Below are 24,771 nucleotides of genomic sequence, written 5' to 3'. Positions count from 1 at the left end.
ACTTTTCTCATTTAAGAGTATACGCTAAACTTTTAGGAAATTAAATGCAGATATCCATTAGCATTTTCAATAGTCGAAGAATATTTCGATGTGTAGACATCTCTTAAACTGTTTAGCCAATTGCTTATTTTGAGACACTTGGATTGCTTACTCTCCATCACCCTTCCAAACCTCCTGAAGATGCACAGCTCTGCACAGCCAATTATCTGGCCATTTCCTCAGGATAACTGTCTGCAAGGGCAATTACTGGGTCAAAGGATGTGTCCATCCTGAAGGCTTCTGAAACGCGTATGCCAGTGGACCTTGTACCAACGTCCTAGATGGTTCCATAAAGGTCTCCCTCCAACCAGCCTTGTCAAACAAATATGATTCAAGTGCTACAAGTTGCTGTTTCTTCTACTATACTTTCCTATTATTTGAAGATGATAACCACCCATTCACTCTCACACACCCCAGAGTTGGACAAGACACAGGAGGTCTTCCTGTCAAATGCCCCCCAGGACCCTGAAATCAAATTGGCCCTGTCCACGCGTCCCCAGAGCAGGTTCCAGCACCAGCTGTTCCAAGGGGCTCTCGCTTCTGTCCTCTCCTTCCCACGCCCACGGCCACCAGTGACATTTTATGCCTGTGTCATATAGTGCCAGATGACAGGGCTAACTTGCAACTGATTTCCCCATCTCTAGTCACGTGGGGTGGGCTAGTCCCCACCCCAACTCGGACCCATCCTGCTCACAAACCAGCCACTTCGGTTTCCTTTCATCCTGTCATTCCTCTGATCACAAAAGGCCGTGGTGTCTCTCAGGGGTGCGTGGGCAACAGCCAGACACCGCAGTTCAGCAAGCAGGGGTGTTGCATGGATGGGACTCACCCTGCTGCCCGACTCTGTCTCCTGTCACTCCCCTCCCCCACACTCTGCACTCCAGGCAGGCCAGCCGCCTCCCTGGACAAGGATTCCCATGGCTACAACCTTTCTTCCCACTCCTCCCTCCCCGAGTGCCCTCCTGAATCCTCTCCTGACCTTTTCCTCTCCCCCTGCTCTGCACAACTTGCCCTGGCACTGCTGCACGCGGCACTGATGGGAAGTACTGATAGGGAGCATCTGCCATGATGGGAGGCTCCCAGCTCCACTACTGTCTTCTCGTTGGCACACAGCTGGCCTTTCCAAGCAGAACACAAAGTCAAAGACGAGGACGGTGTCTGTTTTCTGCTGCTTAAAACACACAACTTTATTGATGACATAAAAATAAAATCTCAAATGTATAAACATAAGTCCACACAAAGGACCAAAGATTACCTTATTTATAAAGAATCAGTTCAGCTCTGCTCATGAAGCATACTAAAAATATCTCAATCCAGACAAGATAAAAATCAACACATGTATTTTCAGTACAAGTTTGAATTCATTTGGTGTTCATTAAAATGGTCTGGCTATAGACCATCATAGGTAACATCAGTTTTGAAGTTATAATGCAGTTTACAATGTGCATCATTTCTGGCTGTAAAACCAAAATATCATTCAAATTTGAGCACACAAAGCCAATCAGAGTTTACTTATCAATATTTCAACTCTTTCTTTCACCTCGGGGTCATTGCATTCTGCCGCTAAAAGTCGAAGCTTCTTGGCACATGCTTTGGGTCGTTGGAATAGGAAATAAAGGGAATTTTTACTGAATTTGTCTTGAGTAAACACTTTTGACCTTCTTTTAAAATGGTAATTTATATTTTCAAATAATGAAAGAGCATTAAGGATATTCTCTTTTGTCTCTTTCTTGCTAAAAATGTTAATTAGTGCTGTTGGTGCATTAGCAATGAGCAAGTCCTTTGTCATAGATGGATTTTTGGAGAAGTTCACAAGCATTCCCAAAACATGGTCTTTCGTTTCTCCACTTCCCACAGTTAACAAACGAAGAAATTCTGAAATATAATTTGTAACCATATGCTGATATTCACTAGTAATAGTCAGGTGCCTTATCAGTCTTAGTCCAGCCAGCTGCACGTTTGAGTTCAAGGGATAGGTGACTGTGTCTTCACATACTTGGTTTAAGTACGTTTTAACCTTCCTATGGTTTTCAGCAGCCACTGAGATATTATTCAATGCATTTAAAGCCTTCTGCCTAACACTGGGGTATGGATTATTGAGCAAGCCTTCAATAACTGAGATTCCACCAACATTACGAACAACTTCGTGGGAATATGGATAATCGGCACTGTTATACAGAGCATTATTGGCTATTTCATGGACGGAAGGGTCTTCGGTCATCTCAATCATGCAAATGAGTTTTTCAAGGTCTCGTGGATCCATATTAGCTTCACGTTTACAGCGGCAGGACCAGGGCCGAATTTTCTCCCCAGGCTTGCTCTGCTTTCTGAACTCATCTTCAGCTAGGAGGCTGGCCTCGTATTGGTGTGAAAATTTCATTTCCGACCAGATCACAGCTCCATCCCATGACCCCATTCCTGCCCCAGGGACCATGGATGGATACGTGCCTCTTGACTCAGCTGACTTTTTGGCTTTAGCCTTAGATGTGGATTTGTCCTCACTTCCAGTTTCATCACCAGTACAGAACCAAGATCTTATATCAACACCGTCAGCAACTTCAAACTTGTCATCGACGATGGCCTTAGCCTCAATTGCAGACTCAAAATCGACATCTTTCTCACTCTTAGATCTGCACTCATTACTGTTCTCACTCTCAGCCCAAAACAAAGACCTTAAACTGATCTCCTCAATATCAGGGCTGGAAGATCCACTTAGCTCATCTTCATCTAAATGCCTAGCCCAAGTCCAGGACCCTGTGCCAGTCTCTTCCCCAGCCCCAAGGCTAGATCTTTTAGTGGTTACATCTCTATCCCAAGACCAAGACCATATCCTGGCCTCTGCTCCAGCCACAGCTCCAGCCTCAGCCCTAGCCCCAACCCCAGCTGCAGCCCCAGACAGAGCGCCAGCCACAGCTCCAGCCTCAGCCCTAGCCCCAACCCCAGCTGCAGCCCCAGACAGAGCGCCAGCCACAGCTCCAGCCTCAGCTCTAGCCCCAACCCCAGCTGCAGCCCCAACCACAGCTCCAGCCCCAGCTGCAGCCCCAGCCTGAGCCTCAGCCCCAGCCCCAGCTGAAGCTCCAGCCCCAGGCCCAGATGCTTCTGAGACAACAGGCCCAAACCCAGCCACCGCCACAGCTTCAGCCCCAACCTCAGCTGCAGCCGCAGCCTCAGTCCCAACCTCAGCTGCAGCCCCAACTGGAGCTGCAGGCACAACTGGAGCCACAGCTATAGCTGGTGCCGCAGCCGCAACTGGAGCCGCAGCCATAGTCCGAGCCGGAGCCACAGCTGGAGCCACAGCCACAACCGGAGCTGGAGCTGGAGACAGAGCCGCAGCCACAACTGGAGTCGCAGCCACAGCCGGAGCCACAGCCACAGCTGGAGTCGCAGCCACAGCCGGAGCCACAGCCACAGCTGGAGCCACAGCTGGAGCCGCAGCCACAGCTGGAGCCGGAGCCACAGCTGGAGCCGCAGCCACAGCCACAGCTGGAGCCGCAGCCACAGTCGGAGCCACAGCCACAGCTGGAGCCACAGCTGGAGTCGCAGCCACAACTGGAGCTGGAGACACAGCTGGAGCCGCAGCCACAGCCACAGCTGGAGCCACAGCCACAGCCGGAGCTGGAGCCACAGCTGGAGCCACAGCCACAGCTGGAGCCACGGCCACAGCTGGAGCTGCAGCCACAGCTGGAGCCACGGCCACAGCTGGAGCCACAGCCACAACTGGAGCTGCAGCTATAGTTGGAGCCGCAGCCACAACTGGAGCCACAGCTACAGCTGGAGCCATTGCCACAACCGGAGCTGCAGCAACAACTGGAGCCACCGCCACAACTGGGCCTGCAGCTATAGCTGGAGCCTCAGCCACAGCCGGAGCCACAGCCACAGCCACGACAGGAGCCGCGGCCACAGCCGGAGCTGCAACCACAGCTGCAGCCGCAGCCTCAGCTCCAACCCCAACCGCAGCCTCAGCTGGAATTGCAGACACAGCTTCGGTCACAGCAGGAGCCACAGTTAGGGACGCAGCCTCAGCCACAGGCCCGGGTACAGCCACAGACGCAGCCAGAGGCCCGGGTGCAGCCCCAGCCTCAGCCTCGGCCCCAGCTGCAGCCACAGACGCAGCCTCAACTCCGGCTGCAGCCACAGATGCAGGCTCAACTCCGGCCTCAGCCTCCACACAGGAACTGATAAAAGCTGCCCCCTCAGAGCTGATCCAGGACCCAAGACTGGCCTTATTCTCAGCGTCAAACCTAGAACTGGTGATGGCCTCTTCCCCAGTGCCTGATCTAGATTCAGAACTGGCCCCATCCTTAATATCAGATCTAGGCACAATAATAGCCCCTTCTCCTGTCCAGCACCAAGTTCCTATAAGAGCCTCACTCCCGGGCCCAAACCAGAATCCTTCATTGGCCTCCACCTCAGCACTGACCAGGAACCTTCCACTCGTCTGGTCCTGAGATCTGTCCCAGGACCCTCCACTGGCCTGCTCCTCAGTTCCTAACCTAGACTCTCCACTGGTCTCATTCCCGGGCCTAGATCCAGCCCAGGATTCTCCATTGGCCTGGCCCCCAGCCCCGGCCCAAGATGTCCCACTGATCTGATCCCCAGTACCAATCCAGAATCCACCATTAGACTGATCTGCAGGCCCTGGCCTAGACCCTCCAATGACCTGGCCACCAGCCCCAGCCCAGGGATCTCCTCCACTGGACTGATCCTCAGGCCCTGGCCTGGATCCTCCACCAGCCTGATTCCCAGTACCAGCCCAGAACCCTACGGCAATGGCCTGATCCTCAAATTCAGATTTGGAACAGCCACCAGCCTGATTCGCAGTCCAGGATCCTCCACTGACTTGACCCCCAATACCAGCCCAGGACCCACCACTAGACTGGTTTGTGGGCCCCAGCCTAGATCCTCCAGCATCCTGGCCAGCAGCCTCACCCCAAGGCCCTCCTCCATTGGTCTGACTCCCAGTGTAAGCACAGAACCATCCACTGGCCTGGTCCCCAGTGCCAGCCCAGGAATTTCCACTGGGCTGGTCCACTGGGTTGGGACCAAGCCTAGATTCTACACCAGTCTGGTCTCTAGCATCAGGCCAGGCTCCTCCTCCATTGGCCTGATCCTCAAACATAGGCTGTGCCCCACCAGCAGCCAAATCCTCAGTCCCAGCCTGGGACCCTCCAGTGGCCTGGTCTACAGCCGCAGCCAAGAACCCTCCACTGATTTGGTCCCCAGAGTTTGCCCAGGACTTTCCACTGGACTGATCCTCTGGTCCCGACTTAGACCCTCCAGCAGCCTGGCCACCAGCCCCAGACCAAGAACCTTCTTCACTGGCCTGATTCTCAAATCCAGGCTTAGACTCAGCACCGGACTGCTCACTAGTCTCAGCCCAGGCCCCTCCACCAGCCTGGTTCCCAGTGTCAGGCCAGACCACACTACTGGTCTGGTCTACAGGCCCCAACCTGGACCCTCCACTGGCCTGGCCACCAACCACAGCCCAGGGCCCTTTTTCACTGGCCTGATTCTCAAACATGGGCTTGGACCCTCCAACAGACTGATCCCCAGTCCCAACCCAGGACCCTCCACTAGACTGGTCCACAGCCCCAGCCCAGTACCCAACGCTAACCATATTCCCAGTGCTAGCCCCAGCCCAGGTCCCTCCACTGGCCTGGTTCTCGACCCCAGTCCAGGATCCTCCAATGGCCACTTCCCCAGCCCAGGACACCCCTGTAGCCTGGCACCCAGCCCAAGACGCCTCACTGGCCTGACCCACAGCCCAGGACCCTGCAATGGCCTGGTTCCCAGAGACAACCCAAGTGCCCCCACTGGCCTGGTTCTCAACCCCAGCCCAGGACCCCTCACTAGCCTGACTTGCAACCCAGAGCCCTCCACTGGCCTGGTCCCCAGCTCCCGCCCAGGACCCAATACTGACTTCATTTTCAGCCCTAGCCCCAGCCCAGGACTTAACACTAGCTTCATCACAAGCCACGGCCCAGGGCCTAATAATGCCGGCCTTATCACCAGCCCCACTCCAGGACCCAATCCTGGCTTCATTCTCATCATCAGCCCAGGACACACTATTCTCCCAGTCTCCATCCATGGCCTGAAACCTAAACTTGATCCACCGCTCAGCAGCAATCCAATCCTCAACACCAATGCCATTCCAATAGTAGTCGTGAACGCTAGGCTGAGTCTTCCTGCAGGCCTGAGCGCCTGCCCCACCCTCACTCTCAGAAGTAGCTACGGCCTCCACTTCGGGTTTCGCATGAAGCTCATCAGCTGCTGTGACGTCCGCCCCAGGACTGGCCATAGTCTTGTCTCTTGCCCCAGGCATGGCCTCATCCTGGGAACTGGCCATAGCCTGGAACTGAGCAGAGCCCCTTGTACCTGCCCTGGCCCCTGCTTTAGGTGCAGCATTGGAATGACTCCTGATCTTATTCCTGGCACCAAGCAAGGACTCACCCTGAGAATTAGCCAGAGTCTGGGTCTGGGCAGAACCTGCTGTACCTGCCCCAGCCTCTGCCTTAGGCACAGCATTGGGATTGCCCCTGACCTTATTCCTGGCACCAAGCAGGTTCTCACTCTTGGAACTGACCACACCATGGAGCTGGGCAGGGCCTATTGTGTCTGCCCCAGGCTCAGACTTAGGCACAGCACTGGGATTGCCCCTGACCTTACTTCTGGCACCAGGCAAGGCCTCACTCTGGGTATTGGTCATGACCTGGGACTGGGAAAAGCCTGTGGTCCCTGCCCCAGCCTCTGGCTTGGACATAGGGTTGCTCTTGACCTTACTCCTGGCACCAGCCAAGGCTTCACCTTGAGAACCGGCTGCAACCTGAAGCTGAGCAGAGCTTGTAGTACTTTTTCCAGCCTCTGCCTTGGACACAGAATTGGGATTGTCTTTAACCTTATTCTTGGCACCAGGTAAGGCCTTAGCCTGGGAATTAGCTGTAGCCTGAGGCTGGGCGGAGCCCATGGTATCTGGCCTAGCCCCTGCCTTAGGTACAGCACTGCGATTGCTCCTGACTTTATTCTTGACAGTAGGCAAAGCCTCATTCTGGGGACTGGGCACAGCCTGAGGCTGAGCAGAGCCCGCTGCATCTGGCCCAGCCCCTGTGTTAGACACAGCACTGGAATTGCCCCTGACCTTGCTCCTGGCACCAGGCAAGGCCTCACCTTGGGAATGAAGCACAACCTGGGGCTGGGCAGAACCCACGGTACCCACCCCAGCCTCTGCCTTAGGCACAGCGTTGGGATTGCCTTTGAACTTATTCCTGGCACCAGGCAAGACCTCACTCTGGGAACTGGCCATAGCCTGTGGCTGGGAAGAGCCCACTATACTTGCCCCAACCTCCACCTTAGACATAGCATTGAAACTGACATTGCCCTTGACCTTACTTCTGGCACCAAGTGAGGCCTCACCCTGGGAATTAGCCACAACCTGCAGCTGGGCAGAACCTGCGGCATCTGCCCCTGGCCCTGCCTTAGATGTAACACTGGAATTTTCCTTGACCTTATTCTTAGAACCAGGCAAGGGCTCACCCTGGGAACTGCTCACTGACTGAGGCTGGGCAGAGCCTGTTATACCTTCCTCCGTGCCTGCCTTAGGCACAGCATTGGGGTTGCCCCTGACTCTATGCTTGGCACCAAGCAATGCTTCACCCTGGGAACTGGCCACAGCCTGAGACTGACTGCACGCCCTCTGGTCTGCCTTGGCCCCTGCTTTAGAAATGCCATGAGAATCCCCTCTACCATCGACCTTGGAGTCAGGCAAGGCCTCAGCTTGGGTCTGGATCCCAGCCTGAGGCTGTGCACAGTTTTTCACGTCTGTCTCAATCCCTGCCTTACATCTGGTTTTGGTTTTGGCTTTTCCTCTACTGCCCTTACCTCTAGTACTGGGTAAGGCTTCACCCTGGTTCGGAGTCGTAGTCTGAGTGCCTTCCTTAGACATGGTGCTGACATTGGGCACAGATTGCGGCTGTGTACAAGATACCATGACTGGCGCAGCCCCGGCCTTATCCATGACATTGGCATTAGCTCTATTCTTCTCCCTGGCATCAGGCAAGGCCTCAGTGTGGGAATTGGCCTTCACGTTGCTCCTGACCCCTGCTTTAGCACTGGCATTTGGGTTACTTCTACTCTTAGCCTTGGCATCAGGCGCAGCCTCAGCCAGGGCACTGGCTATACCTTGAGGCTGAGCAGTAGCCCTCACGTCAGCTGCAGGCATGGCCTTAGATTCAACACTGCTGTTTCCCTTGTCATCAACCCTGGAGCCAATCCCCAGCTCAGCGTGTTTCTTGAACCCAGTCTGAGGTTGTACACAAGCTCTCATCTCTGCCCCTGCCCCTGCCTTCCATGTCGCACTGGTCTTGCTCCCAGCATCAATCCTTGCCTCAGGCAAGACCTCAGCCTGGGCCTTGGCAACACTCTGAGGTTGAGCACAAGCCCCAGCGTCTGCCCCAGCCCCTCCCCTAGATAGGGTTTTGAGATGTCCCTTGTCTTCAACCCCAGCACCAAGGGTGTCATCATCCTGGATCTCGGCCACAGCCTGAGACTGCGCACAGGACCGCATGTCCACTCCAGCCACTTCCCTGGATATGCCATTGGACTTTTCCCTAGCATCAGCTGTGCCACCAGACCTGGCCTCAGACTGAGTCTTAGCCACACCCACAGTCTCTTCTAGGGCTGTTGCCTTGGTCTCAGCCACAATTCCAGTCTTGTTCGTGGCTCCCATCTTGGCCAATTCCCTGGTCACCGCCAAGGCCTCATTCTGTGTCATCATTACTCTGTGAGTCTCTGTCTCCTTGTCAGCCAACATACGAATTTCAGCTTTGGTCTGGATTATTGTTTCTTTCTTGGCCTCTGCCCTGGCAGCCAGTGCCACAGCCTTAGCCTTGGTCTGAGTCACTGCCTCTTTCCTGACTGCTCTCCCAGCCTCAGTATCCGTTTGGGTCACTGCCTCTTTCACGGCCACTTCCCTGGCTTTCTCCTTGGCTTCGGTCAGGGTCTCTGCCTCTGTGAGAACCAGTGTTCCAGCCGCTACTTCGGCCTCACACTGAGTCTCTGCCTCTGCCCCAGTCATTGCTTTGGCCTGAGTGTTGACTTTGGGACCTGGTATAGCAGTGGCCTTGGTGTCTACTTCAGTCCCAGATCCACCTCCTGCTCCAGTTTCTGCTCCGCTCTCGGCTTTCGGTCTAGTCTCAATCTCTGTCCCAGCCATGGCTTCACACACGGCCAAGGTCTGGTTCTGTACCCCAACGACAGTCTCCATCTTGACTCGAGACCCATTTCTGGCAAGTCTCCTGACACTCTGGGCTCTTCCCTTGGTTAATTTGTAAATGTAGTAGCAGGTGCCAGCCCAGATCACCAGTCCTGCAGTCACCCAGCCCACTTCCTGAACGCGGCCCATGGAATCACCCCTGCTGAAGACACCAAGGTACAGAGGGGCTCACTCGGACTGGGGAAAGAGGGTGGTAGGTCTGGGTGTAGGCCTGTGAGGGTGCTGGTCTTCAGCCACTCAAAGGCCACTACAGCTGCCACTGGAGGTAGACCTAGAAGTGGAGGAAGGAAATGGACTAAAACTTCTCTTCTAAATCTATTGCATCACACAGAAAGATACACAGAGGGATGGCAAAGGGTAGCTATTATGTGCTTGGTAGGAGAAGACTATGATGAGCAAACTTTCCACCCTTTGTATTTCATCCTTTCCCCACCATCCCCAATGCTCAACAATTTTCCCCCATGGTGCTTCCATACACATTACCATACACCAGATAAACAGTGGGAAGGAAGGTGGGAGGGCTGGTGATGAGTGGGAGAGAGAGAGAAGGCCTCAGATGTCGATTTTTACTGGCCCTAGACCTACTCTGGCCACCATTCCCATAGGTCCCCACCCTCATACCAACCTTTAATGATCCAATGATTCCTCCTCTTTCCTTCTCTTGCTTGGTGATATACTCTAAAGTAGATACATAAACTCATGAGATCTGTGGACCTAGAGACAGACAGACAGACAGATGGAGGGACAGGTGGGAGTGTAGATTTTGTTCTTGATGGGACAAGCATCTAGTTAGTCTCCCCACCGCTGACCCGACTCCCCCAGGCATTATCACACTCTTCTCCCTGGACCAGAATGAAGATGAGAGTGAGGGATAAGTGGTAGGCATGGGGAGAGAGGTGACTGAGAAAAGAAGAGGTTAGGGATCCTACAGACTGAACACTGGCCCTTACTGCATCCAGACTGGTCTCCGTCAAACCACCTTGGAGGTCTACCCAGGCAGGCCCCACCCTCTTACCAGTCTATACTGATCAGGGGCAATGTCCTCCTTGGTTCTTTGCCTCCGATGATCTCACGCACTACAGGAGACGTGCAGGCAGCTCTATGGACATGAAACAACAAAGAGGCGATAATGGAGACCAAGTCCTTTGTAGAACACACAAGCACCCCCAGTGCCTGCCTTGCCAGAACCTGGGACCACTTTAGTAATGTGTCTCCTCTCAAGTCTTCTGTCAGTCACACTCTGGCCCATACTTACCCCAGTATTCTCCGAATTCCCCGCACCACAATGGATAGAGGGTGTGGCAGCACTATGGACAGTCAGCAGTGTGAGAGGCAGGTGTGCCCTGCAATGAGACCTCCTCCCGTCTCATCCACCTGCTATGCCCACCCTCATTTGTCATGCTCAGGCACTGCCCACCTTCACACCAGCCTCCATGGTTCCAGGACACTCTCCCCTCTTTTCCACTGCTTCCAGGAGTAAACAACCCTGCTGTAGGCCTATGGGAAGACCTGGGAACAGAGAGAGAAAAGGAGAAGGTGAGTGTTGAGTGCTTGTGACATCCCCACAATCTAAGGCGTGGGTCCCCATACATGTCGGTCTGGATTCAGACACCCATTTCCTGGCAGGCAGAACCCAGGCCTTTCCCAGCACTGAGCCAGGCAAGGCAGAAATGGGAGACAGGAAAAGAAAAATGTGAGAGAGAGGGCAAGTTATTTTTAAACCATCCATACAGAGTTCTAAGGCTTCCCTCCGCAAAAGTTCAGCAGGATTATTGTGAAGTACAAATAAAAGCATCTATAGGAAAGTTTGCTGTCTTTATTGATCTTCAGCCTACAATTTAAAAGCCCTAAGCCTTGCAAGTGAACACAGTTTAGGGAAAGTTTCCTAGCTACGCCACTCCACCCCCCACCCCACCCCAATCCAGCAGTGGGAGCGCCTAAGTTCCTGTGGGAGAATTCATACAGGACTTGGAGGGTTCACACACACAGCCGGCGCTCCCACTCACCTCCAGGGATCCTGTGCCGCTTTCTCCTCCCCTTCGTCCCTCGCCTCAGCCACAAGCAGTGCCACCCCGAACTATTGTCCAACAGACTGGAGAGAGAGTAGAGGCGCTGAGTACCGGCCAGCCGTCAGGCCACCCCATCCCACTACTCGCTGGCCTTCTGGGACTCAGGACCCGGGTTGTCAAACGTCCCTCCTGTCATTCAACACACCACCCCTGCCAAACCCGCCGTCCACTCACTCAGGCCCACCATTTTCTCTGCAAACGCCACCGTGGCGCGCCTCTTGCACTGAAACAAGCAGGAAGGGAGCGGCTATGTGGGGTCAGAGGATGTGCATCTCAATCGGTATTTCCTCCCGGAGACACTCTCCCCACAAGCCGCCCTGTCAAAGCCCATGGCTCCCCCAGCACAGATGTGGGCGGGGGCAGGGGGCATGGGAGAATCTGAGGCGAACTTGAGCCAGCATAGACCTCCCCCCGAACCCCGCACCCGTCGCCGGGCCCGCGAGCCGCTGCCGCCCTGGCCGCCGGGGCCCTCACCTGCTCCGCTCTGCCCGGGCCCGATGCCAGCCCGCCGAGCGCAGGGCAGCGGGGAGCTGGTAGCCAGACGCGAGTGACGACTGCACCCGAGGCTGCGTCCCTCTGCAGCTCGGGGTCACGTGACGGCCGCGCGTCACCGCCGCGCTCGCCCCCTCCCCACCCCCTGCCGGCCGGCGGGCGGTCCACAGGATCCCCCCCTCCGCGCCCACGGCCGCCCCTTCCGTCCGTCGGTGCTCTGTGCCCCGGCGCCACGCACCGCCCTGTCACTCATCTCCGGCCTCTCCAATCTGAGGGCCCGCAAGTGGCATCACCGCCCTGCGGTTGGAGTGTGCCTCGCTCTGGTTACTAGGGAAGGTCTGTAGCCCCCTCCCACGCCCAGGCCTTACTGTGGCCTTTTCAGCTTTTTCTTTGAGGAATCCTTTCTTGCCTTCTTAGCCTTGAAGCTTAACACATCCTACCCGGTCACTCTACAACCTGTCCTCTCCGAGCATAGCTCCAAAGGGGGCGTCAGGAAGGAAAACAGAGAGGGCGACAAGAGCTTTAACTTTCTTCTATAGATTCGATTTTTTTTTTTTTTTGCATCACACGTTTTTTGTAATCGAGAAATACAGTAGAGCCCTTTGCATGTAACATCAACAACATTCACATTGTAGAAATAACAGAAGATTCATTTGTTTACATCATTTTGGGTCACATTTAAAGCATGTTTTCTAGTTGTTGTAAACTCCTTCCCAGCTTTCAAACCAGACTAGTAATTCTTGACATTTTAAATACAAAACGTTCCTGAACAAAACCAGCACGCTTCCAACATGATCTATAAATGAGTATTTGCAAATATAGTCAGTTTTCTCGTCTTGACCGTTTGACCCAGGGGATTTATAGCTTTTTGAAGTTCTGGATGAACATATGGGTTTCCTGTCAGGTGTCAGAGAGCTTCTTCAGAGAACATTCCTGAATGTTTAATGAAGACCCAACTCCTGATGAACCCACTGCCTTAGAAACCAGGGACTACAGATACACCTGTTTTCCACCCAGGGACCTACATTTGGATTTTACATCAGCCTGTAGTTAACTGAACCTCATCACATCCATGACAGCATCAACTGCTGTTGTATGGTTGAAAGGGAGGCTCAGCAGGTGGAATGTTCATTCCATGATGGCACGGAGGGGGGCACTCTCCCCAGTGTCTGCCCTCCCTGCCCTGTGTCAGCCAGGCGGTGGGGAGTGCTCAGCACTTCCGTGGAGACGGTGCTGAGGGTCTGGGGGTGACTGCGCCTCCTGCAACATCCCTGACGTCCGCGTCACTTTCTCTTCACCAGTGGGAGGACGAGGGCCGGGACCCCAAGCAGTGGCCAGGAGAAAGGGACCTTTTCATCCCGTGCCTCTGGTTACAGCTGCACTGCACTCGGCTGGCTGTCCAAGCCCCTCAGAAGAATGCCCAGCACTCAGCGCCAAAGTATGCTGAAGTCAGTCCCCAGACATCCACCTGTCCCCGCGGGGAAGTCAGACTCTAAATATAGCCCCTCCAGGCAGCCTCCTTCTTAGAACACTGAAATGTGACACCCCAGCTGGAGGGCCCCTGAGAGGAGCCCCCCGCTGTGTGGAGGAGGCCCCTTCAGTGCCTGAGCCAGCAGCTCCTAGAGCCATCCTGCTTTACTAATGACTTTTCACAACTCAGTTGCCAGCAACAAGCAAAGTTTCTCCATCAGAGGAAAAGATGGATGACTCAAAAATATAGAGCTTTTTCAAAGTTTTTAAAAAGCATTGGGCTAACGTGTAATCATTTCACCATTAATGAAATGATAAACAACACAATAGAAAACTGTGCCAGGGCCAGTGCTGTGGCATGGCAGGTAAAGACACCACTTGCAGTGCCAGCATCCCATATAGGCACCAGTTCGTGTCCTGGCTGCTCCACTTCCGATCCAGCTCTCTGCTATGGCCTGGGAAAGCAGAAGATGGCCTAAGTCCTTGGATCCCTGCGCCTGGGTGGGAGACCTGGAGGAGTCTCCTGGCTTCAGATGGGCGCAGCTCCAGGTGTTGTGGCCGTTTGGGGAGTGAACCAGCAGATGGATGATCACACACTCTCTCTTTGTCTGCCTCTCCTTCTCTCTGTGTGTAACTTTGACATTCAAATAAATAAATAAACCTTTTAAAAAAGAAGAACTGAGCCAAAGAATAGATTTGTTCCCAGAAAAGGAATAAAAATGATGGCCAAACATATGAAAAGATGCTCAACTTCAAAGAAATGCAAGTCAAAGCCACTACGCATTATGTTTCAGTCATGAGTTTGTCAAAATTTAGGAATTTGATATTATTGACTGGTTTATGGGGAAATGGGGACTCTGTTCGAGGCAGATATCCTGATATAATCTTTCCATGGACGGCAATTCTTTGACGTAGAAATTCTCCTGCTTGGAATTTAACCAACGAATATACTTAGAGTTTTCAGGATATTTGTTGCAGTGCTTGTAAAGGTTAAAAAAAAAAAAACCTGAAGTTACACAAAGTGGTCATCAATAAGGGAGAGAGTTAATAAACTGTCTTAGATTTATACAGTGTTGGCCAGCGCCGCGGCTCACTAGGCTAATCCTCCGCCTGCAGCGCCAGCACCCCGGGTTCTAGTCCTGTTTGGGGTGCCGGTTCTGTCCCGGTTGCCCCTCTTCCAGTCCAGCTCTCTGCTATGGCCCGAGAAGGCACTGGAGGATGGTCCAGGTCCTTGGGCCCTGCACCCGCATGGGAGACCAGGAGGAAGCACCTGGCTCCTGGCTTCGGATCGGCACAGCACGCTGGCCGTAGCAGCCACTTGGGGGGTGAACCAACAGAAGGAAGACCTTTCTCTCTCTCTCTCTCTCTCTCTCTCTCTCTCTCTCTGTCTAACTCTGCCTGTCAAAAAAAAAAGATTTATACAGTGTTACAGATAAAGAGGAAGAGTTAGATATTTATCCTTATGGAAAGACAATTGGGATACTGCATTATTTGATGCTTTTATTCTATACTTATATGCGAATTCTAGTGTAAGATTCAAACCCAGAAAAAACACTAACACTAGCACCACTTCAGCTCCACTGTTCTCATCCAAATCACAATGCTCTCCCCATTTTTATAAGGCTGGTGTGTAAAATCCTTTTCTACACATTATATACACATAGATGTCTTATTCAAATATATAAATGGAATCATAATTAACATAGTGTTTTGCAATTTTTATCCACTTAAGATTATATTTTAGAGAGTTATACATGCTACTTCTTTCTTTTTAACTACTGCAAACTATTCCATGGTTTGGTTATGCTACTGTGTATTTAAACATCCCTCCCTCACTGATGACATACAACTGTTCTGGATCTGAGGCTAATAAAAACAAGACTGCAATGAACAACCTGGTACACATAGCTTTGAACACCTGTGGAAGGAAGAATTTCTAGGATATCCTAGTATAAACAAAACTGTTCAGTTAAAGGAAATGTGACTTTATACATTTGATACTGCCAAAAGAAGGATGTGAGATTTTTTTACAGTCAATGGATATGGCACCAAACTGCCCTCCCACAAGGCTTGGCCAATTTACACCCCCAGAAAGCTCATGACAGCACTTATTTCCCCACCTGGTCATGCCCATAATGTATTGGGAGTTAGTGCCAGAATAAGGGGCAAATAAAGTATCTGACTGTCCTTTCAAATGCATTTTCCTAAATATATATTATCTTGACCATCATTTCAAATGCTTATCGGTTGTTTGCATTTCTCCTCTGAGAACTAGTTGTCCATATCCATTGAGTATTTTTCTGCTCAATTGTATTTTTTTTCACTGATTTGTACTTTCTGTATGTCAATTATTTTTCTATTATATAGGTAGTATATGTATTGTCCAATCTGCCACTAACATCTTTATTTTATGGTATTTTTTTGAGATTCAGAATTTTTATATTTTGATATGGTAAAATCCATTAACTACTTCTTATGTGACTTCTGGGTTATCACACACACACACACATATACACAGATAGTTCCAAAAGTTCATGGAAGGAGAATTAAAAAGTTTATTTGGTACAAAAAATTTTGAAATCCATGCATTTCCTTTATAATATGTATTTTCCATGGATTTTTGAAGATGCCTCATATGCATGGTTTTCAAAATTTTATTGTGCCAAAATAAACTTATTTTTTTAAAATTTATTTGACAGATAGTTAGCCAGTGAGAGAGAGAGACAGAGAGAAAGGTCTTCCTTTTGTTGGTTCATTCTCCAAATGGCCTCCACGGCCAGAGCTACGCCGATCCGAAGCCAGGAGCCAGGTGCTTCCTCCTGATCTCCCATGTGGGTGCAGGGCCCAAGCACTTGGGCCATCCTCCACTGCCTTCCCGGGCCACAGCAGAGAGCTGGACTGGAAGAGGAGCAACCGGGACTAGAACCCGACACCCATATGGGATGCCGGCGCCGCAGGCGGAGGATTAGCCAAGTGAGCCACGGCGCCGGCCCACAAAAATAAGCTTATTTTTATTAAGAGAATTTTATAAAAAAAAAAAAAAACTAAGAATTTTGTGATTTGGTATTTAAAAAAAAAGAAAAGAAAAAACATTTCTTTCAATTACTTGAAAGACAGAGTGCCAGAGAGAGAAAAACAGATCTTCCATCTACTGGTTCACTCCCCCAAATAGCCATAACAGCCGGGGTGGGCCAGGCCAAAGTCAGGAGCCTGGGACTCCATCTGGGTCTCCCACACATGGGTGGTAGAGAGCCAAGTACTTGAGCCATATTCTGCTGCTTTCCCAGGTGGATTAGCAGTGAGCTGGTTTGGAAGCAGAGCAGTCAGCATACAAACGAGTGCTTCAATATGGGATGCTGCTGTTGATAGTAGTGGCTTAACCCTCTGCACCACAACACCAGCCCCAATAAATTTATTTTTAAATTCTGTTTTCCACGAAATTTTTGAAATTCCCTTATGTATCTGGTGACAATGCACACATACACACACATATATATAGCCAAATATCAGTGTCACTTATATAGCAGTCCATTATCCCCCAATTAATATAAAAAGCTGACTTATGTTAAATTCTCGTTTATACTCGGGTATGTTTCATGGATTGACTTTTCAATATCACATTTTTAATTTGTGTAGCTTTATAGCAGCTTTTGTTATCTGGAAGGACTCATTCTTCACTGCCCTAATTTTGAAAAAACATATATTATTATTGTATGGTTCTTTCCAGATTTCATGCCTAGACTCACCTTCAGCAGAAAAGAGGAACTGGCTTTGAAATACTGCCGCCCTACAATGACCATGTTGATTACACAAAGACTTCTCTAAACACACGTTGCTGCCCATATTATGAACCTGGCACTGAGTTTGGAGCCACGAAGATTAAAGATAAAGAGGACGGAATCCAAGCCCTTGTGGAAGAAGCTACTGACCAAGGAGAAGGAAAGAAGAGACAGAGGAGGCCAGTGGAATTTGTCTTCATGCGACCACTTATTTTGCTGCTCTTTATCTTTATGAAATGGGATTAGGTCATGCTCCTGTTTAACGAGTGTTCGAAATCAAGTAGGAAAACACTTCTTTTATACGCTAATCCCAGGACTAGACAAAGTATGGAATATCTCAGCAGCAGAATCTTCAGCTCTTCCACTCAGCTTCTGTTCCTTCCTAATCAGTGCCTAAGAAGGCACAGGTAAGATCCTAGGTAGGTGGGATTTTCACATCTCTGTTCTGATTGAGATGCATCTGTGACAACGAAAACTCAAGGGATAACCGAGGTGCTGAGAGTCCCCAAGCACCTGTGTGTGTGTGTGTTTAACAAAGGGAATTTCAACCTGATTGGAGAAGTTTCCAATGCTTACTAAGGAAGGAGGTACCACGGTAGAGAAGGAGGAGTCAAAAAAATTATTTGTGGGGGTGGCACTGTTGCATAGTGGGTAAAGCCGCTGCCTGCAGTGCCAGCATCCCATATGGGTGCTGGTTCGAGTCCTGGCTGCTCCACTTCTGATCCAGCTCTCTGCATGGCCTGAGAAAGCAGTAGAAGATGGCCCAAGTCCTTGGGCCCCTGCACCCGCGTGGGAGACCCAGAAGAGGTTCCTGGATCCTGGCTTTGGATCAGCACAGCTCTGGACGTTGCAAACATTTGGGGAGTGAAACAGTGGATGAAAGGCCTCTCTCTCTCTCTCTGCCTCTGCTTCTCTGTAACTCTTTCAAATAAATAAATAAATCTTTTTTTTAGAAAAAATCCTAGTTGTTGCCCTTAACTGCCAGTGAATATTGCTAATGAGGACAGGGTGAATGGTACATGAAGGAAGGGACATAGCTGTTAAAATTCATAGGCGCTTTCTCTTCATAAAGATCTCCTGGATTTGGCCATAACAGGTAGCAGCCAGAGTTGGCTGCAAATGGTTCCAATGGAATCTGCTGGGAAATGGGTTCAGAAGCATTCTGAGAAGGAAAGAAGTCACAAGGCCAGCTGGTCAGAGGAAAAGGGTCATTGGGACAATAATTGTCATTAAGAGGGCTTCTTCCCCAAAGCAGCATTCCTGCTCCATCTTTGCAGAGCACCATAATCTGGGTAGACTCCAGAGGCAGAAGGCCGAAGCAGGTCTCCACTATTGTACATCCTACGGGTAGAAAATCTGCATTTTCTTTTTTTTTTTTTTTCATTCACAGGCTTTTATTGGGGTTCCGCTCCCGGGCCAGGTTCCCCGGTCCCAACAGAACAACAGAGCGGGGGCCGGGAAGTCATGCGTCAGAGATTGGGAGAGCTCCTTTTATAGATTCAGGGCATGGGGGTTAAAGGTTGAGGCGGGTCTGATCCTTATTGGTTGACCTTTAGGCACCCGCAGGGACCTTGACAAGGACTTTCTTCCCTGGAAGTGTAGGCCTTCCCTCCTCGTGGATCCCAAAGCTACCATCCCGACCTTTTGATGATAGGAAAGGGGGCGACGATGAGTCTCTCTGGCTACTTCCTGCTGACTGGGGACGTTGTCTACAGGGGCCCGCTGGGGGTATCTTGGGGCTCCGCAGGGACAGGCATGTGTAGATGGAGAAGCATCTGGTTGACAGCCTGGTTGCTGAAGGCCTCGGTTCATTCCATTATCACCTGCTGTAAACACTTAAACAGACACTGTAGTATACAAGTCAGGGTGAGAATAGCAACCAATGATCCTAAGAGTGGCATTAGCCAGGTAATGAAAGGATTTCATAGAGGAGAGGAAATGGGGGGTCCCTGGACCCTTGTGAGGATTGTTTGATGGATGTATGTGGTTTAAAACTGATCTCAGCCAAGACTGGGAGAAAGGCCACTCAACTTTTGCAGGTAGTGGGGTTTGTCTGTAGAGAAATTATGAATAATCATACAACATTATGTGGTGGAAAGGACCATCAATACACACAGGTTGGGAGTAGAGTCATTGATGTTAAAGTAGAGGCTATGATTACAAAGGAATGAGACCCAAGTGGGCTAGACAGGGTGTAGAACAAAGGACAGAGTCATTATTAGAGGAGCTAAGAAAGGTGCTGTCTAAGCTACAATTAAGTTTTCTGATTGAGAGGCAAATAGAACCTGATAGAAGGGGCTTGATAATAATCTGGTGGGCTTTAGGTCTTGTAAGTTAAGAGGCCCAGACCTGTCTGTCTCTTCACATAGGGTACATCCTAAGGGAGGTATGAACCTCCTTGGAAAGGCACCCTGTTGACTTCCATTACCTACCTGGCCTGGGAGGAGAACTGGCCAGGTGAAGGCAGGTGGCATCTCTAACAGGAAATTTACAGCTCTGCCTGTAATGTTGCTGACCCTACTTGGCCATTTCCTCAACTGCGGTGGTAACTTTGGAAGCTGGGCTGAGTGAAGGGCTTTTCAGCTTAGAGCCAATAAAATCTGTGGCTCTGACCTGAAGTCCTTCAACTCCAGGGCAGGTCCATTTCCAGTGATCCAACTCTTGGCAGAGCTGCCAGGGCTCTTCACAAGCTGGAAAATCTGCATTTTTCATAGAGCTTGGTGGGGTCCAGCATGGAAGCTAGGACTGCAAATTGGCGGTTTCCTCCGGGACTGTAACTTTTGGAGAAGTTACAGGGAGGTGTGCTGGGAGTGTTAAATGTCCACTGTAACTACCAGGCAACTGGATACCCTCCCGGAAAGACCAAGTTAAAGGCAAACCTCCCTGGACTCTGGAAGAGGCCTTGTCTTGGCTCCTCTTCAGCTTTTTTTTTTTCTTCTAAGATTCATTTGTTTATTCGAAAGGCAGAGTTATAGGGAGGCAGATGGAGAGACAGAGAGGTCTTCCATCCACTGTTTCACTCCCCAGATGGCTACAACAGCCAGAGCTGGGCTGATCCAAGGCCAGGAACTTCTTCCAGGTCTCCCACGCGGGTGCAGCGGCCCAAGGACTTGGGCCATCTTCTACTGCTTTCCCGGGCCACAGTAGAGAGCTGGGTTGGAAGCGGAGCAGCCAGGACTCAAACTGGCACCCATATGGGATGCCGGCACTGGAGGTGGCGGCTTTACCCACTATGCCACAGCGCCACCTGCCACCCCCCCCCCTTCAGCTTTAACGACATAGAAGAAGACTCCGTGCACATTTTCTTCATTGTTCTTCTTGCTTCAGCTTCTATCTTGGTTTCTGGTTATGGATGATCATGTTGTCCCTTTGACTGGAAAATGACGAAGCAGCCATCTTGCCTCCAGAAACTGATGACCGGGAAGCCCCCACGGCCTGGGCAAGGAATGAGTTTGAGAGGCCCATCACAGTTGGGACAGCGCTTCCGCTACTATTTCTGCCTGGCTTTGGCACAGTGGCAGGACTCAGGTAGATCTTGCGCCACTCCTCTGTAGAGCAGTTGTGGCCACACAGCGCCACGCCCAGGCAGGATTTCTTAAGGATACAGGAGTTGTGGTTGTTGGTATTGTGTGTGGCCCAGCTGCTTAGGTGCCACTGTGCACTTTTGTCCTTGGAGCTCCACGCAGGAACCGGGCAGCTCCTGGAACAAGTCAGTCTTTTGCACATTGGGCAGCAGTTGAATATCGTTAATATCTCAGCTCAAAATCTCTTTGTCTTCAAAGTCATGAGGTTCCATTGGACTCCCTCAGGTGTGCTTGAGAATTTTTGCTCACAAAGGCAAAGGTTGTCAATATAGTTGGATCCGTTCATTCAAGCAGCTTGGAGTAGCAGACTGCTTTCTGGGGCTCTCTGAACAGAAACAACAGTATCTCTGATAGCCCCAATTTTGTTGTAACTAACTGGAATAGATTTTTTTTTAAATCTTGGCACTGTGGCGCAGTATATTAAGCTGCCACCTGTGATGCTGGTAGCCAGGTGCCAGCTCAAGTCCTCGCTGCACCACTTCTGATCCAACACCCTGCCAATGTGTCTGGGAAAGTAGAAGATGATGACTCAAGTGCTTGGGTCCCTTGCCACTCATGTGAGAGGCCTACATGGAGTTCCGGGTTCCTGGCTTCTACTTGGATGAGCCCTGGCTCTTGTGGCCATTTGCAGAGTGGATAAATAGATGGGAGATTTCTTTCTCTCTGTCTCTCCCTCTCTGTACCACTCTTCTGATCTCTTGAAGCCAATATTGTGTCATAAAAATCTCTTCTCTGGTTCAGGTCCCAGCAGGCTCTGGTCATTCTCTGAGCAGACACTGTTCTCTATTCCAGTTCACAGCACATTATGCTAATGAGCCCTGGCAACAGTCCAATCACAGTGCAGATGCTCACAGTTCGGGAAAGGTAAGAGCAGCCTGCAAGTCACTTACCCAGCCTGATTTCTCTCAGAATGCCACATTGCTCTGCTTTTAAAAACTGTTTGGGGGGATATGCTTGGGCATTTTAAGTGAAGTTCCAAGTTTCATTTTTTAAAAATCCTGTTGGACTTTTTTATTAGGATTGAATTGAATTTATAGATTAACTTGGGGGATAATTAATATCTTAGCAACAGGTAATTTTCATCCAGGGTTATGTATTATTTTTGAAAATGTATTCATGTACTGTGTTGTGCTCTTCAAGAAAAATGTATCATTTTCTTCAAGTAGACTTTACACATTTCTTATTAGCTGTATTCCCAGGTATTTCAGTCTTTGTTAATATTGTGAATAGTGGCTTTTTAAACACAATATTGCTCTTTCACCTTTTAGGAAAATAGTTTCACTGTTTTTATAAAAAATTATGCATGCTTATTACAAAGAAGCAGTGCAGTACAATGAAGTACCAAGAAAGATAAAATATCACTCATATTGTAGCACTGTGACATGACAATCAAACCTTCAATCAAACCTCCTAGAACATGATGTGTTCTTTAGATCTGAGCACTTCATTCTTTCTTAAGAAGGTACAGACTCCTACAGTTGGTCTTGTGTGTCTGTAGGTTCTGCATCCTTGGATTCAACCAACGGCAGATCAGAAATACTTAGGGCCAGCGCCGCAGCTCAATAGGTTAATCCTCCGCCTGCGGCGCTGGCACACTGGGTTCTAGTCCTGGTCGGGGCGCCGGATTCTGTCCCGGTTGCCCCTCTTCCAGGCCAGCTCTCTGCTATGGCCCAGGAAGGCAGTGGAGGATGGTCCAAGTCCTTGGGCCCTGCACCCGCATGGGAGACCAGGAGAAGCACCTGGCTCCTGGCTTCAGATCAGCGGCGATGTGCCGGCCACAGCGCGCTGGCAGCGGCGGCCATTGGAGGGTGAACCAATGGCAAAAAAGAAGACCTTTCTCTCTCTCTCTCTCTCACTGTCCACTCTGCCTGTCAAAAAAAAAAAAAAGAAATACTTAGGAAAAATTTTATTTCTGTACCTAACACGTACAGATGTTTTGTTCTTGTCCTGTTACCTAAACAATACAGTATAATAACTATTTACATAGCATTTACATTGTATAGGTATTATAAGTAATCGAGAGGTAATTTAAACTATACAGGAGGATGTGCCCAGGTTCTATGCCAATACTACACCATTTTATATCAGTGACTTGAGCATCGGAGGATTTTGGTATCCTAGACCCAGTCTCTCACAGGTGCTGAGGAATGACTATATATGTAGGTGTGTATCATTAGTTCCCTTAATTTCTTCTTTTTCACCTACAGTCAGTGTGATTATCTCAAACCCTTCCTCCACTCATAATCTAATTTTTAGCCACCTTTTTCTATTTCATGCCATTTGTAATTTAATTCTTCTTTTTCTAAAGATAGGTTTATTTATTTTTTTAGAGACAGAGAGAAAGAGAGATCGTCCATCCAACTGGTTCATTCTTCTAATGGCTGCAACAGCAGAGGGTGGACTAGGCCAAAGCCAGGAGCCAGGAACTCCATCCTGGTGTCCCACATGGGTGGCAGGGACCCAAGTACTTGGGCCATCATCTGCTGCCTTCCCAGACACATTAACAGGGAGCTGGATTGGAAGCAGAGCAGCCAGGACTCAAACCGGCACTCATATGTGATGCCAGAGTCACAGGCGGCAGTTTAACTGCTTCACCGCAACGTGAACCCCTGTAATTTATTACCTCTACAAGGATGTTGTTTGGCCGTAATGAATTCCTTAGTTTGCAATCTTTCTTCTTATCTAATTCTGCTATTCTTCTTCTCTTTGAACTCTTGTTTTATTGAATCCATATTCTTACTGAGTCGTCCTATAGCTTAAAGTACCTGTTGGAAATTTCCTTCTGTCCTTCAGAGCACGCTTTCTTCTTAGATTCTTCATCTTTTGTGTACTGTATCTTATATAGGGCTTCAGAGAGGTGGGGACTAGGTTAAGATCCAGCCACACTGTGCCACAATGCTCAGCCCTGGAATCTTCTGGGCTCCTTACGCAACTGTGAGTTTGTGATGTTTACCTCATGGGACTGCATCCCTTTCTGTGCTTGGTTGCGGATCATGATCTCTACTCCACTCCTGCTGAGTACTTTTACTTTTTCCCCCTGCACTTCGTTAAGTATTAGGAGAGAGTCTTCCCTCTGTTCTAACACAAAGCTGCTTCGAATCCATTTCCTCCTCGTTCATTACCGGTGCAAGGTCAAGCTACACTTTCAGAATGATCTGCCATCAGGCTGTTCCTCTAAGGAACCTTTAGCATTAGTTCTAAAATCTGTCAGCTGATTTTTTTTCAATTTTCGAGAGAAATAGCAAATTGTCCTATTGTCTGTAAGTGATAGTTTAATGTTTTATCTTTCTAACATTTCATGCTGTTTTTACTTTTCCTCTTTGTCTTATTGCATGGAACAAGAACTTCAGAATAATATTGAATAGTACAGGTGATAATGGGCATTGATAGCCAATGTAGCTCCTGATTATAATGGGAGTGATTTTTTTTTTGAATGTTCACTTGCTTATTTCTATCCATTTGAAAGGCAAAACAACAGAAAGAGACACAAGTGGAGACAGAACTTCCATCCTCTGGTTCACTCCCTCCAAATACCTGCCACACCCAGGGCTGGGCTAGGCAGAAACCAGGAGCCAAAAACACCATCCTGGTATCCCACGTGGGTGGCAGGGAGCCAACTACTTGAGCCATCCTCTGCTGCCTCCCAGGAAGCTGGATTGGAAGTAGAGATGGGACTCAAATCCAGACACTCCAACCTGGGATGCAGGAGTCCCTGCTCCTGGGAATGCTTTTTAATGGTTCATCATTAAATACAGCATTTCTTTATATCTCCTGAACAAACTCTTTGCCAAATTAAGAAAATTTTCTCTATACCTAGAATTCTAAGAGTTGTTTTCAGGAATGGATGTTTAATTTCAACAAAACATTTTATAGTCCCTACTGAGATTCTCATAATGTTAATATGATTTTAATGTGGATTACAAGAAAATGTTCAAACAGTGATCCACACTTGAATTCTTGGGATAAATCACACATGGTAATGATTTCAATTTGCTAATATTTGATTTCACATATCTGACAGGTGTGTGTTGATGACATCAGTTCATAGATTTCTTTCTTTGTGCAACATC

General features: G+C 49.7%; 2 protein-coding genes and 1 pseudogene across 4 annotated transcripts in view; all 3 read right to left on the bottom strand.

Annotated features, from left to right (window-relative positions):
* The window catches only part of ARMCX1 (armadillo repeat containing X-linked 1), a 33,485-nt gene extending 23,077 nt beyond the window's left edge, over window positions 1-10,408 (bottom strand). For all 3 annotated transcript variants that reach the window (XM_062182953.1, XM_062182959.1, XM_062182958.1), the window contains exon 1: window positions 10,323-10,408. The gene's annotated coding sequence lies outside the window, so the exon portion shown is untranslated. The remainder of the gene's footprint in view (window positions 1-10,322) is intronic.
* On the bottom strand, window positions 1,212-10,407 carry ARMCX4 (armadillo repeat containing X-linked 4). Its single transcript, XM_062182963.1, has 3 exons — window positions 10,323-10,407; window positions 4,190-9,578; window positions 1,212-3,019 (listed from the first exon to the last, which is right to left on the bottom strand). The coding sequence occupies exons 2-3, from the start codon at window positions 9,434-9,436 to the stop codon at window positions 1,541-1,543; spliced, it is 6,726 nt and encodes a 2,241-aa protein (XP_062038947.1). The 5' UTR covers window positions 9,437-9,578; window positions 10,323-10,407; the 3' UTR covers window positions 1,212-1,540.
* Window positions 10,409-18,111: 7,703 nt separating the features above from the next.
* LOC133752574 (chorion-specific transcription factor GCMa-like) lies at window positions 18,112-20,913 on the bottom strand (annotated as a pseudogene).
* Between the last annotated feature and the right edge of the window lie 3,858 nt (window positions 20,914-24,771).

This window comes from Lepus europaeus, chromosome X (assembly GCF_033115175.1).
Source record: "Lepus europaeus isolate LE1 chromosome X, mLepTim1.pri, whole genome shotgun sequence".
NCBI lineage: Eukaryota > Metazoa > Chordata > Mammalia > Lagomorpha > Leporidae > Lepus > Lepus europaeus.
The sequence above is the reverse complement of the archived record's forward strand: the minus strand, read 5'-3'. Positions and strand labels throughout refer to the sequence as shown.

What these genes read in the sequence shown, in the direction of transcription:
- ARMCX4 (XM_062182963.1), bottom strand. Translation starts at nt 9,436, where the DNA reads ATGGGCCGCGTTCAGGAAGTGGGCTGGGTGACTGCAGGACTGGTGATC. An exon ending in GTGTGGAGGCTGAGGCCGGA is followed by an intron (nt 3,020 to 4,189) that starts GTTGAGCCTGCA and finishes GCTAGAGCTGAG; the next exon opens with GCTGGAGCTGTGGCTGGCGC.